At 41.6% G+C, this 19,883-nt stretch overlaps 1 protein-coding gene across 2 annotated transcripts in view; it reads left to right on the top strand.

The window, feature by feature from the left end:
* The window catches only part of ca10a (carbonic anhydrase Xa), a 113,694-nt gene that overhangs the window by 3,986 nt on the left and 89,825 nt on the right, over nucleotides 1–19,883 (top strand). Inside the window, exon 2 of one of the 2 annotated variants that reach the window (XM_069929898.1) lies at nucleotides 3,546–3,638. The exons of the other annotated variant lie outside the window; for it this stretch is intronic. Coding sequence (XP_069785999.1) covers nucleotides 3,546–3,638 — 93 coding nt within the window. The remainder of the gene's footprint in view (nucleotides 1–3,545; nucleotides 3,639–19,883) is intronic. 2 annotated transcript variants of the gene reach the window in all.

Genomic DNA, 19,883 nt, shown 5'->3' with positions numbered 1-19,883 from the left:
CTCCCCCTTTTCTTCTCCCCCTCCTCCCCCTTTTCTTCTCCCCCTCCTCCCCTTTTCTTCTCCCCCTCCTCCCCCTTTTCTTCTCCCCCTCCTCCCCTTTTCTTCTCCCCCTCCTCCCCCTTTTCTTCTCCCCCTCCTCCCCCTTTTCTTCTCCCCTCCTCCCCTTTTCTTCTCCCCTCCTCCTTCCCTTTTTTCTCCCCTCCCTCTCCTCCTCCTCTCCCCTTGTCCCCTTCTCCTCTCCCCTCCTCTCTTTCCGCCTCCCATTTCTTTTCTCCCCTCCCCTTTTCTCCTTTATCTCCTTCCCTCTCTTCCCTCATCTTACCCTTCGCCCTCCCCCCCTCCCCATCTCCTTCCCACCCCCCTCCACCCTCTCTTCTTCTCCTCTCTCCTTCGCCCTCTCTCCCCATCCCCATGTCGCTCTCTCGTCTTCCCTCAGTGTTCAGCCAGCATTCCGTCCCGGCCGGGGAAGGTTACCGGGCCGCAGGAACTGTAGGGTCCGCAGAGCGGCGAGAGTCAGGTCCCGGGACCACGGTACCGGGCAGGCCCCAGTCTGCTGGGCGCCCTCCGCGTGTCTGATGTGCAGCGACTTGGGCCCGTGCATTTCTGTGAGTTTGTGGAAGGAGGCTGTTCTCCTGCGCTTTTGAACAGGCGGGGTGGGTGGGTGTCTGTGTACACGTTCTCAAGTTCGTGAGTGACCCACACTCAGGCTGCCTGCCGGGCGTGTCGACACACTCGTGCTGTGGGTGCACCCCCTCATGTGGTTCCCAGGTCGAATGCACGTTCAGTGAAGCGGTGAAGCAACAACCCTCCTGGTGGTAATGAATTCCAGCCTCGTGTCCCCCTTCCCACCACGTCTTGCCCAACAGTTCCAGGTTTTAACGGGGCGGTTGTATTCGCGGCTGCCGCTCATTTAAAGGCTCCTCAGCCCTTCGTGCTCCGAAATTCAGAGCCAGATTCGCAGCCGGCAGAGAGGTGCGGGTTACACGGTAGGCGGGCTCTGCAGCAGCGATTAGGGGTTCCAGGGGCTTCTGTCCCCGTCCGCGGCCAGTCTCCCGACTCGACACGTTGTGCTCCTCGATCACGGCGCCCATTCAAGGGAAGAGTGCGGAGGCTCGGCCACGGGGAAAGGTTATTCTAACCATGGTTATTCAACCATTCATGTCCAGCATCCAGGGACTCCGTTAACCCCTCCACAAACCTGACCTCGCAACCCCACGGAGATCCGCTGGTCATACCGCCCACCTCCTGGTATCACGGTCTGTGTGCCTTCCAATCAGTTTCCGCCAAGTATTACCATCAGAAGTTCCTGAGTAACACCAATCTTGCTGTTGATATATTCTGGTATTTCCCACAATCACATGCTAATGTATTCAACCAATTCAACACACTACTTGATATTAATAGAAAATATCCAGTAAGAACACTATGGCATAGATAAAAGCTCACATTCTCACCTGGAGGGAGAACTAACACTTTTATTAGCTTACTGCTGGATGCCATGCCCCTCACCAGGTATTGGCCCAGCTCGTCGCTCAGGAAGGCTGAGCCCTGGTTGCTATGAATATAGCCGGGATACCCAAACAGGGTGAAAATAGAGTCCAGGGCCTTCATGACGGATGAGGTGGACGTGTCTGGGCACGGGAAGCAGGAGTACTCTTCGATGACCGAGAGAAAGTTGGTGTTCCCGTTTGTGGAGGGGAGAGGTCCCTTAAAATCGGCGCTGAGCCATTCAAAGGGGCCTGGATGATTTAATCAGGTGCACTTTCGTGGGGAGAAAAAAGTGCAGCTTGCACTCAGCGCAGACCTGGCATGACCTTGTCATTTCCCTGACTTGCGGGACTTGACAAAATGAGCCTTGTGGGTGATCCTGGATGGCAGGGCTCATTATGTATGGTCCGTAGTCGACCAGTATGTGCGGAGGCACAGTATCCCCCGGACAAGGAATCTGGAGGATCATTAAGGGCCCCTGGCCAGTAAGCGATGTCGAAATTGTAGATGGAGAGTTTGATCCTCCACCTAGCAATTTTGTCATTCTTGATTTTGAGGTTGCTGAACATGAATGTGACAGAGCGCTGGTCTGTGAGGAGCGTAAATCTTCTACCAGCCAGTAGTGCTTCCAGTTCCTTACAGCTTCTGACAGGGGGTGCATCCTATCAGGGTCGGGGCCATTAACACCTTTCTCCACCATGTAGCCAAGGATAGCCAGTCGTGTAGTCCTGAATACACATTTGTCAGAATTGTAGGTGATATTCAGGGCTCTCGCCGCAAGGAGAAAGCTCTGGAGATTGGCGTCATGGTCTTCCATGGTGTAGCCACAGATGGTGACATTGTCAAGGTAGGAGAAGGTAGCCTTCAACCTATTCTCATCCACCATCCTGTCCATCTGCCACTGGAAAATAGACACCCCATTGGTAATACTGAAAGGGACCCTCCAGAACTGATAAGAGTTGACTGTTGGCCTCAAATGCTGTGAACGGGTGGTCCTCGGAACAGATTGGCAGCTGGTGAATGGCAGCTTTCAGGTCAATGGTCGAATAGACTTGATACTGCGCGATATCATTCACCATATCTGAAATGCAAGGGAAGGGGTATGTGTCCAGGAGTGTGTATCTGTTAATTGTTTGGTGATAATCAATCAATAACCTGGACTTGTTTTCCCCCTTTACTACCACCACTTGTCCTCTCCACGGGCTGGTGCTGGTCCGATGATCCCCTCCTCCAGCAGGCACTGGATCTCCATCTTTATAAACTCACTGTTTGCCACCTGCTTTTGGTGGCGATCGGCTTACAGTTGGTAGACAGGTTTTGGAACAGGGGGGGGGGGGGGGCGTTGATGTTCAGAGTGGGGAGGCTGCAAGTGGGTCCTGGTTTTGAGAGCCCTCCATTCTGAACCGTTACCGGGGTAAGGGGACCAGAAAACTCCAAGGTCACGCTTTTAAGGTGACACAGGAAGTCCAGACCCAACAATACTAGAGCACACAATTCATCTAAAATGTACATGCGAAATTTATAAAATCCCCCCCCCCCCCCCGAAATGACAGATGAACTCTACAATATTTCTGTACATGTGCCGAATGGGACACTAGGAAGATTCGGTAATTAGACGGGTACATTTTTAAGTTATATTTTTGCACAGTCCATGAATCTATGAAACTTTCCGTGGAGCCCGTGTCAATCAGGCATTTGGTCGAATGTCCGTTTATCTTCACTGTCACCATTGAGTTGCTGAGCTGGCGAGGTCTATTCTGGTTGAGGACCAGCGATGACAGGTTGCGGATATGCCGTTTTCTTCCCTTGGGTAGGCCCCCTCTGTCCTGAGTTGACCTGTGTAGGTAAGATGGTGCCAACCTTGTGGCGCGGCAAGATGGCCTGCCAAGCCTTTTCACGCCGTTTCCAAAGGCGGTGGATTGCACAGCAGGTGATTGGGTGAGTCCAATGCAGATGGCTTGGGAGTGGAATCGGATCCAGGAGGGGTACAGGCCATGGACTTCCACAGACCACCCTTCATGTGGCAGACCCTCGCCCAATGTTCCTTTTTCCCACAGCTGGAGCACGCCAAGTCTTTGGGCAGCAGGAAAAGCACTCCCGGGCTTGGGAAGTGGCAGCCATTAGAGCGGGGGATACCAGTCCACGAGAGCGTGAGTTCGCTGTCCTCAAGGTCGTTGTTCTCGAGATTGGCCTGTTCCAATGATGTGGCCCTCCTCGATGTGGCTAGTGACGTCCTTTCTTCCCAACTCAAGCAGTCGCTGCCTCATGTACCTCGAGCGGACCCCTGCAACCAGAGTGTCTGTGATCTGTTCATCTTCCAAGACGCAGCCCAAAGTGGCCTCATACCTGCACTTCTTAGCCAGCGTCCGCAGATCCAGCAGGTAGTCATCAATCGACTCACCAGGCCATTGGCAGTGTAGGGTGAGCCGGTGCCTCGCTAGGATCTCGTTCAGGGCCTTCATGTAGCTGGCCTTCAGAGCCTCGATGGCAGCCTTGTACGTTGGGCAGTCTAGTCCCTACCCTTGAGATGAGCGCCGACCTCCGGAGCTCATCTGTATGGAAGACATCCCTGGTCATGTTCAGTTAGGCCTGGAAACAGTCCAGCCAATATGCGAACTCCTCAGCCGCGTCGGGGGACTGGGGGTTTATTAACAGCCTACTGGGCTTGAGCAGTGCCTCCATCCTTGTTTGTAAGCTAATAAAATTGTAGTGTAGATAAAAGCTCTCACTGGACTGGAGGGAGAACTAACACTTTTATTAGCTTACATCCCAGGTAGGGTTCATGAACAGGCTTCAGAGGGGTTCTGGGTTTAGGTGGGAAACCCTCAGGGCTGGAGCTGGGAGGTGGGACCAGTCGTCAGTACAGCACACTTCTAGTGAATCCTATTTCACTACGAACACACTGCCAAATATTCAAATAATTTATCCAGTAACGCTGCACCAATTGATTTTCAAATTCTAAGTCTTCCAGTAAATCCCGCTGCCTTGTAGTTGTACCAATGTAATAATGTGTCCAGTAGCTTTTCACTGATATTAATGCAATAATGTATTCCAGTGACAGCTCGCTACCTAATATTAACAGTAAAGAGTTAGTCAAAACAGAGAAATGCTGGAGGAACTCAGCAGGTCTCGCAGCGTGCAGAGGATGGAAGTTTCGGGCCTGAGCCCTTTGACAAGGCTGAGTTCCTCCAGCATCTGTGTTTATACTACAATCACAGCGTCTGTGTTTCACCCCACAGAGTTACAGTCCTGCAGGCTGCCTGGTATTAATATCAAAATATATTTCTGTAACTTCTAATCAATCTTATACTGTATTAACCAACTTGAATGTTTAATATTAATATGATAAATTATTCCAGGGACACACAATGTCGAATATTAATTTATTAATGTAATCCAGTAACAAGGACTAATGGTAATATAGTAATGTTTTCCAATAACATGGCTGTTTGACATTAGAAATCTAGTAACCAGCATTACCTAATCTTTCTTTGGCTTGGCTTCGCGGACGAAGATTTATGGAGGGGGTAAAAAGTCCACGTCAGCTGCAGGCTCGTTTGTGGCTGACCAGTCCGATGCGGGACAGGCAGACACGATTGCAGCGGTTGCAAGGGAAAATTGGTTGGTTGGGGTTGGGTGTTGGGTTTTTCCTCCTTTGCCTTTTGTCAGTGAGGTGGGCTCTGCGGTCTTCTTCAAAGGAGGCTGCTGCCCGCCAAACTGTGAGGCGCCAAGATGCACGGTTTGAGGCGTTATCAGCCCACTGGCGGTGGTCAATGTGGCAGGCACCAAGAGATTTCTTTAGGCAGTCCTTGTACCTTTTCTTTGGTGCACCTCTGTCACGGTGGCCAGTGGTTTCAGTAACTACCCCCTGCCTCTGTTAATTTAATAATGTCCAGTGGCACCTACCACATGATAACAATATATTAATATATCCGGTAACATCATTGTTTGATATTAACATGAGTATTCCAGTAAGAACTCATTGCCTGATCTCAAGATTATGATTTGTTCCAGTACCACTTCACTAATAATGTAACCGGCACCCACTGCCAGATACTCACCTAGTAATGTATTCCTGTAACTTCGCATGGCCTGACATTAGTACGATGTTTCATTCCAGTAACATTCCACTGTCTAACACGAATACCGTAATGTCTCCCATTCACTGCCTTGTGTGAATGGAACATATCCCAGTAACAATACCTGATACTACTGTAGTAACGGATTCCACTAACTCCTTACATTGTGATATTAATAGAAGAATTTATTCCTGTTTCACAATTCACCGATGTTAATGTGATATATTACTGTAACCCATTACCTAATACTGAAATAAGAATGTATCACTGTCTGATATTAATGTTATATACTCCAGGAATTCCCAATTAATATAGTAATGTGTTCCAATAACAACTCACTTCTTGATGATAATATAATAACACATTTCACCAACTTCAGACTGAATAATGTTATTTCAATATGTTCCAATGTCACTCATTATTCCAGTTACATTGCATTTCCTGATATTAATAGAATTATATTTTCCAGTAAACTTTCCACTGTCCAATGTGAATAGAATACTCCAGTAATAACCAGTAACTGATATTAATATAAGATATTACAATATCTCTCACTGCCTGGTGTGAATATGCCAATGTATTCCAGTCATCCCGATTGCCTAATGTGATCATGTATTCATATAATTCTCACTCCCTGATATTAATTTCAAAATTCACTCCAGTCACTTCTAATACTAATAATGTATTCTAATAATATTCAATATCAATACTGCCATATATTCAATGACACAAGACCGCGTGACATTCACATATAAATTTAATCCAGGAACACACAATTTATTAATGTAATCCAGTAGCTGAAGGCCTGAAATTAATATGATTGTGTATCCCATGAACACACAGCTCAATATTAATATAATGTATTCCAGTAAACCCTCAAAGGTTGATATTCATTTAATAATATATTTCAGTACATATTGACTGCTTGATGTACACTATTGTAATTTGTCACATCCCAGTATCACTGCCTGATTTTAATAGCATGGTGTATTCCAACAGCTTTTCACTTCCTAATGATAATATTACAATGTACTCCAGCAACACTCTTTGTTATTAAGGTTATATCATATCTTTCAGTAAGTAGGATTTGATAATAATATACATCAGTAATTTCACATTGCTGCATAATATAATAGCATTCCAGTTAAACCCACTACCTAACATTAAAATAATATCAAAAAAATCTCACAGTAAATGCTGGAGGAACTCAGCCAGCCGCACAGCATCCATAGGAGGTAAAGATATATATTACCAATGTTTTGGGCCTGAGCCCTTCTTCAAGGTGTGAGCAAAAAGTAGGCAGGTGCCTGAATAAAGACTGGGGAGAGAAAGGGGGAAGTTTGGGAGGAGGAGGAATCCCGACCAACAGTCAAAGAGTATTAATTGGATATGAAATGAGGAAAGGTGAGAAATGATTTTAGCTCTGTGAAAGAAGACAGTAATATCTCACTGCCTGCCATTCATATAACAATGCATTCCAATACCGCCCATTGCCTGTGTTAACACAATAATGCTTTTCAGCAACTCCCACGTTGATATTAAACTCATAAAGTACTCTAGTAAAATCAACTGTCTGATATTTTAATATATTAATGTATGTATTCCACCAACTCCTCTCTCCATGACATTAATACAATAACATCCTATGCCTGATACTAATATTCTACAGTAACAACAGGCTGATATTGATATAACATTGCATTAGGACCTTCTGACTGAAACTAATACAGTAATGTGAAGCGGCACACGCCTTGTTTTCGTGTAATAATGTATTCCAGTAATTCCCGTGCACTGATAGTATATTATATTCCAGCAATATCAACTATGTTATTACGTATTAATATATTCCAGTAAACTCTCACTCTGAGATTAATTTATTAATGCATTCCAGTAACTACTCTGCCAGATACATTCTTGTAACATCCCACTGTTGAATATTAATATTAAAGTGTATTCCAGAAACCCCTTACTATTAATAAAACAATGTATTCCAGACACATTTGCAGTACGATATTAATATATAATAACTAACACCAGTAATGCAAACTAATATTAGTATCAAAATGCATTCCAGTAACCCCCCACCCCCCCCCCCCCACCGCTGCTTGGTATTAAAACAATATAATATACACTAGCATATACCGTTACACTGTCTGACATTCACTTAATAATGTATTCCAGTTTCAGATATTGTTATGCATTTACACAACAGTATATATATTTTTGATAGAGTTAGATAGATTATTGAAGAGTAGAGGAATGAAGGGTTCTGGGGGAAAGACAGGTAGGTGGAGCTGAGTCCATGGCCAGATTAGCTGTGATCTCGCTAAATGGTGGAGCAGGTTCGACGGGCCAGATGGCTCCTGTTCTTATGTAATAATGTACAATATTCATGCCAACTATCTCATGGTTTAGAGTAACCCTGCACTGTCTGATTTAACATTATAATAGTTGCTCTAGTAACAATCTAATGCCTAATAATTTAGTAATATATTCTGGTACTGCCCACTATCTGACATAGGAACATAGGAAGTAGGAACAGGAGTAGGGCAAAAATGGCCCATCGAGCCTTCTCCGCCATTCAATACGATCATGGCTGATCTAATTTATGACCTAGCTCCACCTACCTGCCTTCTCCCCATATCCCCTAATTCCTCTATCATGTAAAAATTTATCTAACCGAATTTTAAATATGTTTAATGAGGCAGCCTCAACCACTTCCCTGGTTAGAGAATTCCAAACATTCACTACTCTCTGGGAAAAACTATTTTTCCTCATCTCTGTCCTAAATCTACTCCCCCGAATCTTGAGACTGTGTCCTCTCGTTTTAGTTTCCCCGGCCAGCTCAAAAAACCTTCCTACATCTATCCTATCCATACCTTTCACTATTATAAGGTATTCCAGTGAATCCCCACTGCCTGATACAAATTATTATCTGTTCCAGCACCACCACTGACTTGTATTAATGTAACAATGCAATCCTGTGTCACTCCACTGTCTGGCCATAATGTAATCATGATTTTAATATTAAAAAGCACTAGGAGTAACAATTTGTCAGATATTAATAGAACAATTAGTACTGCCTGATACTAATATAAAGATGCATTCATATAACACCTTTAATATGATTTTAATGTAAAAATATATGGCAGTAACACACATGATGTGTATGATGTACTCCATTATGTCACTACCCGATAGTATAATTATGTACGTCAGTATCCTCAAAGCTTGATTTTAATGCATTCTAATAATGCTGATTGCTTGGTATGAATATTATAATAATACATATCAATAACATCCTACTGTGTGATATTATCATAATGTATTCTCATAACAGTCACAGTCCGATATTAATATTATGTGTTCCAAATATATTGCAGTATCGCCCAATGGCTACTTTTGCTGTAGTAATGTATTACTATAATTTCATACTGTCTGCTAGTAGTATAATAATGATTAGATTAAATGCTATTTGTTGTCATAGAACCATAGAACACGACAGCACAGAAAACAGGCCATTTGGCCCTTCTAGTCTGTGCCAAAATCATCATTCTGCTAGTCCCACTAACCTGGACCAATTCCGTAACCCTCCAGACATCTCCCATCCATGTACCTATCCAGTTTATTTTTAAAACTTAAGAGTGAGCCTGCAATTCCCAAGTCAGATGGCAACTAATTCCAAACTCGCCACCACTCTCTAAGTGAAAAAGTTTCCCTTTAATGTTCCCCCTAAACCTTTCACCCTAAAGCCATGTCCTCTTGTATTTATCTCTCATAATCTAAGTGGAAAGAGCCTACTCACATTTACTCTGTCTATACCTTTCATAATTTTGTAAACCTCTATCAAATCTCCCGTCATTCTTCTACACTCCAAGGAATAGATTCTTAACCTGTTTAATTTTTCCCTGTAACTTAATTCCTGAAGACCGGCAACATCCTAGTAAATCTTCTCTGCACTCTTTTGATCTCACTGATATCCTTCCTGTAGTTTGGCAACCAGAACTACATACAATACTCCAAATTTGACCTCACCAATGTCTTGTGCAACCTCACCATAACATCACAACTCCTGTACTCAACACTTTGATTTATGAAGGCCAAGATGCAAAAAATTTTCTTCACAACCCTGTCTACCTGTGATGCCACTTACAGGGAATTATGTATCTAATCATTGCCCTACCATTTACTATGCATGCCCCACCTTGGTTTGTCTTTCCAAAATGCAACACCTCACACTTCTCTGCATTAAATTCCATCTGCCACCTTCTGGCCCATTTTTCCAGTTGGTCCAGATCCCTTTGTAAGCTTTGAAAGCCTTCCTCGCTCTCCACAACGCCTCCAATCTTAGTGTCATCTGCAAACCTGCGATCCAATTTTCTACATTATAATTCAGATCATTAATATAGACAACAGGTAGCAATAGTCCCAACACGGATCCCTGAGGCACACTACTAATCACAGACCTCCAGTCTGAGAAGCAATTTTCCAATACCACTCTGTCTTCTCCCATTCAACCAATTTTGAATCGAGTTTACAACCTTTCCATGGATGCCTAGTTTGAACTGGCATCCCATGTGGGACCTTGTCAAAGGCCTTAATAAAGTCCATGAGGACAACATCCACAGCCTTTCCTTCATCTATTTTCTTAGTAACCTCTTTGAAAAACTCTATAAGATTTGTTAAACACAACCTACCACACACAAAGCCATGCTGAAAATCATTAATCAGCTCTTGGCTGTCCAAATAGTTGTATATCCGATCTCTCAGAATACCCTCCAATAATTTACCTACTACTGTCATCAGGCTCACTGGCCTATAATTTCCTTGCTTACTTTTGGAGCATTTTTTAAACAATGGAACAACATGAGCTACCCTCCAATCCTCCAGCATCTCATCCGTAGATAAGGATGTTAAAGTTATTTCTACCTGGGCCCCTGCAATTTCTATACTCATCTCCTTCAAGGTCCGAGAGAATATCATGTCAGGCTTGGGGGATTTATTTACCTTTATTTGCTGTAAGGCAGCAAGGACTTCCTCCTCCTTAATCTCTATATGTTCCATGTCACTACTGATTGTTTTCCTTCCTTTCTTATACTCTATGCCAAATTCTTGACTAAATATTGATGCAAAAAAAATTGTCTAAGGTCTCCCCCATCTCGTAAGGCTCCACATATAGACAACCACTGTGATCTTCTAAGGGACCAATTTTGTCTCTTACTATCCTTTTACTCTTAACATACATGTAGAAATCCATCGGGTTTATTTTCACATTATCTACTAAAGCGACCTCATATCTTCTTTTTGTCTTCCTGATTTCCTTCTTAAGTACTTTCTATGATCTTCTAGCAACTCATTTGCTCTTTGTTGTCTATACCTGCTCTACACCTCTCTCTTCCCCTTAACCAAATTGCTAATATCCCTTGAAAACCAAGGTTCCCTATTGCCTGTTAACTTTGGCTTTAATCCTGACAGGAATATGAAAACACTGCACTCTCAAAATTTTGCCTTTTTTGGAGGCCTTCTACTTACTGGACACATCCTTGCCAGAAAACAACTCATCTCAATCGACTCTTCCAAGATCCTTTCTCATTTCCACAAAGGACCAGACCTATCCTTATCCATAATTAATTTGAAACTAATGACATTATGGTCACTGGTACCTCTATATATTGATTTAGAAAACTTTCTTGAACACATTTGACAAACTCCAAGCCATCCCACCCTTTTACAGTATGGGAGTCCCAGTCAATACATGGAAAATTGAAATCTTCCACTTTTACAACTTTTTGTTTCTTAAATCGCTCTGCTATCTCTTTACAGATTTGCTCCTCCACTTCTCTCTGGCTATAAAACAGAAGTGTAATATTTCACAATATTGCTTTCAGCCTGCATTAGGCAGACAAAGATTTGCCATCAGCATTTCCCAATGCCCCTTACATTCAGAGAAGCAAAAGAGAGTCCCCCCAGAGTCAACAAGTGTCTGTGGATTCACCTTCAGAGCTCCCGTGGGCTCTGTAACTGCACAAGTCTCCAGTTCGGTTCAAGCCATCGAGCCCAGATCCAAACCTCCGCCATGATGTGGAAGCCTTCAGGGCCCTTGCCCTCAGCTCCACCTCGAATCCTGGTTCTGATACCTGGTTCTCACGAGGCAGTCTCCAGCAGCCCACGGCCTGGTGTGAGTCCTTCGACAGCAGCCCGTAGTATTTGTGGATTCCTCGCCTGCAAGCCGGCAACAGCTCGCCGCCTGTGTGTGTCCATCAGCTGCAGAGCCCTTCACTGATCTGATAATGAATTAATGATATATTTCAGTGATACCAGCTGATTTTAATAGATTAGTATATTCTAGGAATTTGACAATACCCAATGTTAATATGCTATTTCCAAAAAAAAATGACAATGCCTGATATAAATGTAATAATATATCTCACTGCCCAATATTAATATAATAACGTATTTCAGTGTCTTCACACGGCCTGATGTTAATGCAATAATCTTTAACTCCCCAATATCTGATATTAATATTATTATATTCCCTTGTCACCCACCAAATAAAATTTATAATAATTTATTCAAGAACAAGCATTACCTGGATATTGCTACAATAATATATTTCAGTAATGCTCTTACTTGTTTAACATAATAAAGTGTTCATATCCTGATATTAATATGGTCATATTTCCTTAACTCTTTCTGCCCAATCTCAGTAATATAACATAAAGCCTGGTCTCACCCCACTGCCTGATAGTAACACCATAAAGTATTCCAGTAACATTTCACAGCCTAATGTTATCATAATAACACCCCACACTGTGATATTATAAAGATTTAAGAACAAGCATTTTATTGTATTAATGCAGTAATATATTCTCACACCCACTAGTTTATATTGATGTATTTCAGTAAGTTTCCACTGCTCGATGTTAATGCAAGGATTTATCCCAGTAACACTACTGATTTTAATAGAGTAACATATTTAAGTAAATTAGTACTTGACGTTAATATAGTAATGTATTCCAGTGAAATATTAACGTATTCCACTGCCTCAACTTAACGTAATAATAAATTGAAGGGACACTGTCCCTCGGTGTGTTATCTTTAGGGTTTGGTGCTCTTGGGGAAGTCGAGGGTCAAAGACATCCTGTGCCTGTGGGGATATTTAAAGCAGAGGTTGACAGGTTTGTGAGCCGTCAGGGTGTCAAAGGTCATGAGGAAATGGGAGGAGAATAGAGCTGAGGAAAAAGACACCAGCCATATTCCAAAGGTGGAGCAGATTCGATGGGCCAAATGGTTTAATTCTGCTCGCACGTCTTCTGGTCGCCTGGACCCTGTAACCCTCATCCTGATCCTGGCCCTGATTACCAGATCTGTCCAGTTGCTCCTGACCCCTGACATTGACACTGGTCCTGACCCATGGTTAGTTGTGCTCCAGATCCCTGACTCTGGCTTTGCTCCTGACACTACGCCTGACTGATCACTGGAGCTGTCCAGATGCTCCAGGCGTATGTCCCTCACCCTGACCTTGACTACTGAGGCTGCCCAGGTGCTCCAGTCTCCTGACCTTGACCCTACTATTGGGGGTGTCCAACCGCTTGGGACCCCTTTCCCTGACCACTGGGACTGTCCAGGTCCTCCAGGCCCCTAACTCCGACACTAACTGTAACATTGCTACTGACCACTAGGGCTGTCCAGGTGCTCCAGACTCCTAACCTGACTACTGGGGCTGTCCATCTTCTCTGGACCCTTGTCCCTGACCACTGGGGTTGTCACTGTGGGCCATTTGCCCAGCTGGTGCAGACCCCTGACCATGATCCTGACTCAGCCCCGGAGTAGTTCAGGACCCCTGTCCTGAGCCTGTGGCTCTGTCCCTGACCTTGACCACCGGGATTGTCACAATGGGCCGGTACCCAGGTGCTGTGGACCCTTGTGATAGATGGGAGTTGTGGTCATAGAACACAGGGCCAGCAAACCCAGTGCAGCAGCAGTGAAGAGACTAGCATTCTCCCCCTGAGTCACCAATTATTCTGGGGAGATTGCACACTGCTGCTTCACTGCCTTGTCCTCACAATATTGGCTCACAATAGCTGCTACTGAAAATTATGCAGGAAGCAGTCACAATAAAGAAGATTCTCACTTCTCTCAGGAGTTGGGTTCAATGCAAGGAGACAAGAAAGTTACTGAGGCAGGAATTAACCTCCCTATCCACACATCGCAGCTCAGAGACCCCCAACCCTGCTCCAGTCACACACTTCCAGGTCAGACACAGTCCCGCACAACACATCCTCCTTGGGATCTGGCCCTGGATAACGCATCCTCCTTGGGATCCAGTCCCTCATAACATATTCTAGGGATGTGGTCCTGTACCATGCATCATCAGTCCCACACAACGCATTCACCTTGGGATTGCGTCGTTGTTTGGAACCAGTCCTGCACAAGGTGTCTTATTTATGATCTGATTCTGAACAGTGCATCCACCTGGGTACCCAGTCTTGCACAAGGTGTCCTGCTTGGGACCTGGTCCTGAATAATGCATCCACCTTGGGACCTGGTTCCACACAACGCATCTTCCTTGGGAACCGCATAACACCTCCTCTTTGAAATCTAGTTCTGCAGGATGCAGTATCGTTGGGACCCCGTACTGCATAATGCATCTTTGAAAGATCTTTGAAATGTTCAATTCCTAATCAAAACCATTCATGAGAAACAAGATCATGTAAAGAAGTTTGAAAAAGTTGATTGGTTAAATAGGGCTTGAAAGAGAAAAACCATGAAGTCCAAAGTTGCACCCAAACTCTCACAGTGTGCCTGACAATAGGATGATCAACTGATTTATTTAAAGAGAAGGGAAGTGAGGATCCAAGAAGTGCTAGAATGGAAATGTTTTAAGTAGAGTTCAAATCCATTGCTACGCTCAATTATGAAAATGTAACAAAAACATAAGGTTGCATATATTGTCCGCCCAATAGTAAAATCCTAAATTGGGTAGAGGCATGCTTCCATCCCTTTTAGGTTTTTGAAGATGAATTTTGTTTAGATGAGGGCGTTTACCCGTCCATATATAAGATGATATAATCGAATCAAGTGAATCAAAAAATGATTTGGGAATGAAAATTGGTATAGACTGAAAAAGGTATAAAAATTTACATAAGATATTCATTTTAATAGAATTAATATAACCAACCAGAGATATAGAAAGAGGTGACCATTGTGTTAGAGATTGCTTCACTTTCTTTAAAAAGGTACTTATGATTCTTTGTAACTCTGATACTGAGATGTTTAAGATTTTTTTCCCCAATCTTTAAAGGGTAATTGGTGTCCACTGATGTAGGTGTACTCAAGGGAAAAGTTCACTTTTATACAGATTTAATCTGTATCCTGAAAACTTACTAAATTGAAAAAGTATCGACAGGGTGGATGGTAAAGAAGTGTCAGGATTTGATGTAAAGCAGAAGATCATCTGTATAAAGGGAAATTTTATGTTCCTTTCCCTTTCTACAAATCCTTGAAATGTCTTCACGCTCTCAAAATCCAATTGCTAATGGCTGTAAAACCCAATCGAAAAGTGATGGACCTAGAGGACAGCCTTGACGGGTTCCCCATTGAAGATTGAAAGTTTGTGACTGTTGAAAATTAGTGAGAATTGAAGCCATTGGTCACGAGTACAACAATTTAATCCATGAAATAAAACAAAATCCAAAATTAAAATTTTCTAAAATCATAAATAAATATGTCCATTCACTTTGATCAAACGCTCTCTCTGCATCAAGGGAGAGAATACATTCAGGAACCACACTTGAAGGTAAGTACAAGATATCCATAAATTACATATATTAAAATAAGAGTAATGGTTTTTAATAAAACCAGAGATAATAGATGGTAAAATATTCTCCAATCTATGGGCCAAGACTTTTATTACTTCAACATTTAATAAAGAAATTGGCCTGTAGGAAGAGCACTCAGTTTCTTTGCTATGAGAGACACACACGCTTTGTTAAATGTTGCCGGAAGATTACCTTCCTAAATGAGTCTGATAACATTGAAGTTAATTGAGGTGAAAGTAGTTGAGAAAAAGATTTGAAAAACTCCATGGGAAACCTGTCAGGTCCCGGAGCTCCTCTAGACTGTAGTGGAGAAATAGCAATGTAATTTTCAAATTACAACCCTCCCAGAGGGGTTAGTAACCTTTACATAGGATTTGCTTTCAAAATATCATCAGGTTTCCCCGATAAGATGAAAAGAGCATGGGAACATGATATACAGTTTTCCTGCTCAGACAAAAATTGGGATTTAATTCTTAAATTCGTTAACACTTCACTATGTGCTCAACGTTCTCTTACTCAGTTCAAGGTTTGTACATCAGACTTGCATGTCTAAAGACAAATTATACAGTATATTTCCTAATCTAAATCCCTGATGTGAGAGATGTAATGATGGGGAAGCAACCTTGATACGCATGTTCTGGGCTTGGTGAGTTCTTGAACTTTATTGGGGGGAGATTTTTCATGTTTTATCTATAATGTTATGTGTTAATCTTGAACCTAATCCTTTATTGGCTTTGTTTGGAGTGTTAGATGATATTAACAAGCTATTCATCAAGTCATACTATTTACAACTCTTATGGCTCAAAGAGCTATTCTACTGAGATGGAAAGAATCTGTTCCACCCACTAGTACTCCGTGGTTATGTCGTGTCTTCTGTTAATTTAGAAAAGATCAGGTGTTCTGCGTTTTATACTAACACTAATTTTCATAAAATTCGGAGTCCTTTTATGGACTATTTTCAAGCTCATTAAATCTGTTTGTCTTGATCATTGAATGTATTTATGGACATGGTTTTTCCTTCAGTTAGTAATATTTTATAGATTCAGCAGAACTATATGACCTTTAATTTTATGTCAAAACATCCCAGGTTTTTACAGTAAGGGGGGTTAGAGTTCTTTTCTTTGGTTTCTTTTTTTTTCTTCTTTTTTGTCATTCGGACAACATTGTATAGGGAAGGGGTATATTGCTATTGTTTTATTTTTGGAAATGTGCAAATATTGTTCATATTTAGTAACTTTGTGTTCTCTATACAATGTGTTCTTGTTCTATAAAACAATTGAAAGTGAAGAAATAGCAGCAACTATTTCCTCATGTGATTATAGGCTCATCTAATCTCATTTAGCCATCCAAAGAAAGCATGGGGAATGTTTAAACAATCCAGAAAATTTTCCATCGAATTACTATAATTTGTGAATTCGGAAGAGTAAAGTCGGGAGAAAAGTTTCCTGAATGTATCATTTATCTCAAAGTGGTCTGTAGTAATGTTACTATCCTCCTTTTGAATCTTTGTTATTCGCCTCTTAGCTTCAAAACTTCTCAGCTGGTTAGCTAAAAGCTTGCCTGATTTATCACCATGGATATAAAACTGATTCTTACTCTTCAACAATTTGCTTTCAATTGGGTACATTGAAAGAAGATCAAGTTTAGTTTGAACATATTGTTGATCTATTTGTTTAATTTGATTAATTAATTCCAATCTTTCTTTAATGGTCTTCCTTTTTTATATTCACAGTGTAATAAATAATTGGCCCCTCAAAAAAGCTTTCATGGTATCCCAAACAATCAAACTAGAAATTTCTGATGAATTGTTTGTATCAAAGAAAGATATCTGCTTCTCCATAAATTTAACAAAGTCATTGTCTGATAATAAACTTGAATTGAAATGCCAATCCTTTTTTATTTGAGGAAGGCTAGCAAGAGTCACAGATAATGCAACAGAGGTATAATCTGATATTACTATCAGGTGATGTGCAGGAAAGAGTCCGTGGGATCACTTGATTATCAATAAGAAAATAATCAATTCGTGAATAAGTTCAATGAATGTGTGAAAAGAAAGAATACTTTTTACTATTTGGATAATGCCAAACATCAGAAATACCATAATCTGATTTAAAAAGAGAATGAATTACTGAGTCAGATTTACTCATTATGGCAGGTTCAAGAGACCGATCCAAAGCAGGGCTTAACTAACAATTAAAATCCCCACCAAGTACCAGAGAGTTTAAACTCCAGTCTGCTAAGGAAGAAAAAAAGTTTTTAAAAAACCCACATCATCTGCATTAGGGGCATAAATATTAGCAAAAAGTACCATTTTATTATTCAATTTCCCAGAAACAATGATATTCTGACCATGTGATGGACAAAAGGAATATTTTGATTAATAAGAATCAAATCAACCCCCACCCCCAGCTTTAGCCTGGAAGGAGGAATGAAAATGCTGCCCCCTCCACTTTGTCATAAGGTGGGAATTATCAGAACTACAGATATGTGTTTCTTGTAAAAATACAGTAGTAGCTTTAAGTTGTTTAATATGTGAAAATACTTTGTTCCTCTTAACCAAACGATTCAAACCTTTTACATTCCAACTAAGGAAATTAAATAATTATCCACAATTTTCCATCACTAATAGATTGATTAGTATAACTAATATCTAGCCACCAGGTGGTAGTTGAGGCAGAAATATGAAATTGGTGATAAATTGTAAAAAATTGTTACCCAGTTAGAGTTTAAACAAATTCCTAAAGCTATAACAAACTTGAAGAAAAAGAAAATCCCATACCCTTCCCCCCCCCCACCCCCTCCCTCCCCAAACCCGACAGCTGCTAAAGATAAGGCAGCAAGTTTACCAAAACAATCCATTTCACAACCTTTTAATTCTCCTCGCTGGATCTATTAACATTACCTCCATTGCTGCAGCTCTTCCAAACTAGGATTAATTCTATTATGACCACAATCAAACAATGATTACTTTTAAAATTTCTCATGAATTTCTTCTCATAAAGATTAAATAATTCAATTGAAAGTAATGTAAAGAAAAATACCAAAGTCAATTTTGAACCAATATTACTGAAAAATAAATGAATATGTATTTCTTAATATTCTTCTCATAAGAATTTAATAATTTAATGCATTTAATAAAGAGAGAAAGAAAAAAATACTTGCATAAATACAACCCTAGTAAGTTTATTAACCTAGAAAAAAAAATAAAAAGAGAAAAATTGCCTGGTTTAAAAAAATACAACTAGTCTTTGACCAAGAAATGTTTTGTAATAAATGTTGAAAACCCTAGAAGTAATAATAATCATTCATCGTGATCCTCAAGTAGAAGTTCCCGCTGGGCACGAGGTAGTAGTGAGATCTTTTAGGTAGCTCCAAGCCTCTAAGCCTCTTCTGACCATTAGAAAGTGTAAAGCGGAGACATACAGGATACTGCAGGGAAGGCTTTAAACCACGTTTGTACAGCTCCGACATAACTTCTCAATACACACCTCGCTGCTTCCTGATTTCGGGACAGTAATCTTCTACAAATCTAATGTGCTGGTTATGATGTTCAAGTGTCCCTCTTCAATGGGATTCATGAATCAAAGAGTCCTTTATTTGATAATGATGTAGCCAAATACTATCAGAACACGGTTTCTGGTCGGGGTTTGGCTTCGCTATTAAAGAATGGTGAGCTCTATCAATCACTGGGGGAGTCCCTTCCCAAAGACCTCGTAGAGCAACTCGGAAAAGAATTTTGTGAATTGTCCACTTTCTGTAGATTCAGCCAAACCCCAGAATACGCAAGTTCTGTCACCTGCTTCTGCCTTCAAGATCAACAACTTTTGCCGTTAGTTTCAAATTACCGTCACTTCATCTGAAGCATACATTTTCCACTTCATCGACATGGTTAATTAACTTGCTCAATTCCTGCTCAACAAAGATGTCAAACATTCATTGTATTCTTCAGTTGGTTTTTGGACTTTGTCAAGTTTAGTATTAATCTGACCCAAGACTTCTCTAAGATCATCGGTTAATGTCTGACTATGGTGATTCGGTACCTCAGCAATAGTCTCCATAGTCAGATTCGTTGGCACTTCTTTCTTCTTGTAGTGATTTCAATGAGAGTATAAGTAGAAGAAAGAAAAGGCTAATAATGTGGAGAACTTTAGGTGTAGAATAAAGAACTGAGTAGATGGAAGAACAGGAACATTAGATTGTTGCTGTTACTCCATGCTGCAGCCAATCTGGTCCTGCATAACACATTCTCCTTGGGACCCAAACCCACCCAACTCATCTGCCTTAAGACCAAGTGCTGAACAATGCTTCCTCCTTAAGACTCCAACCACACAACGTGCAGAGAGGTATTGCCTGTTTTCCACTTTTCCTGAAGAGTTTGCAACATCAGAGAATCTGGAGGGGCTTTTTGCCAGTTCTGTTCACTCTACAGCCATCTTCCTGATGTGGGGGCTCTCCATGGGGGGTTGTGGGTCTGTCAGGAGCTCTCCTCATTGGT

The sequence above is a fragment of the Narcine bancroftii genome, chromosome 3 (assembly GCF_036971445.1).
Source record: "Narcine bancroftii isolate sNarBan1 chromosome 3, sNarBan1.hap1, whole genome shotgun sequence".
NCBI lineage: Eukaryota > Metazoa > Chordata > Chondrichthyes > Torpediniformes > Narcinidae > Narcine > Narcine bancroftii.
Note: the sequence above shows the minus strand (reverse complement) of the source record. Positions and strands in the feature narration are given on the sequence as shown.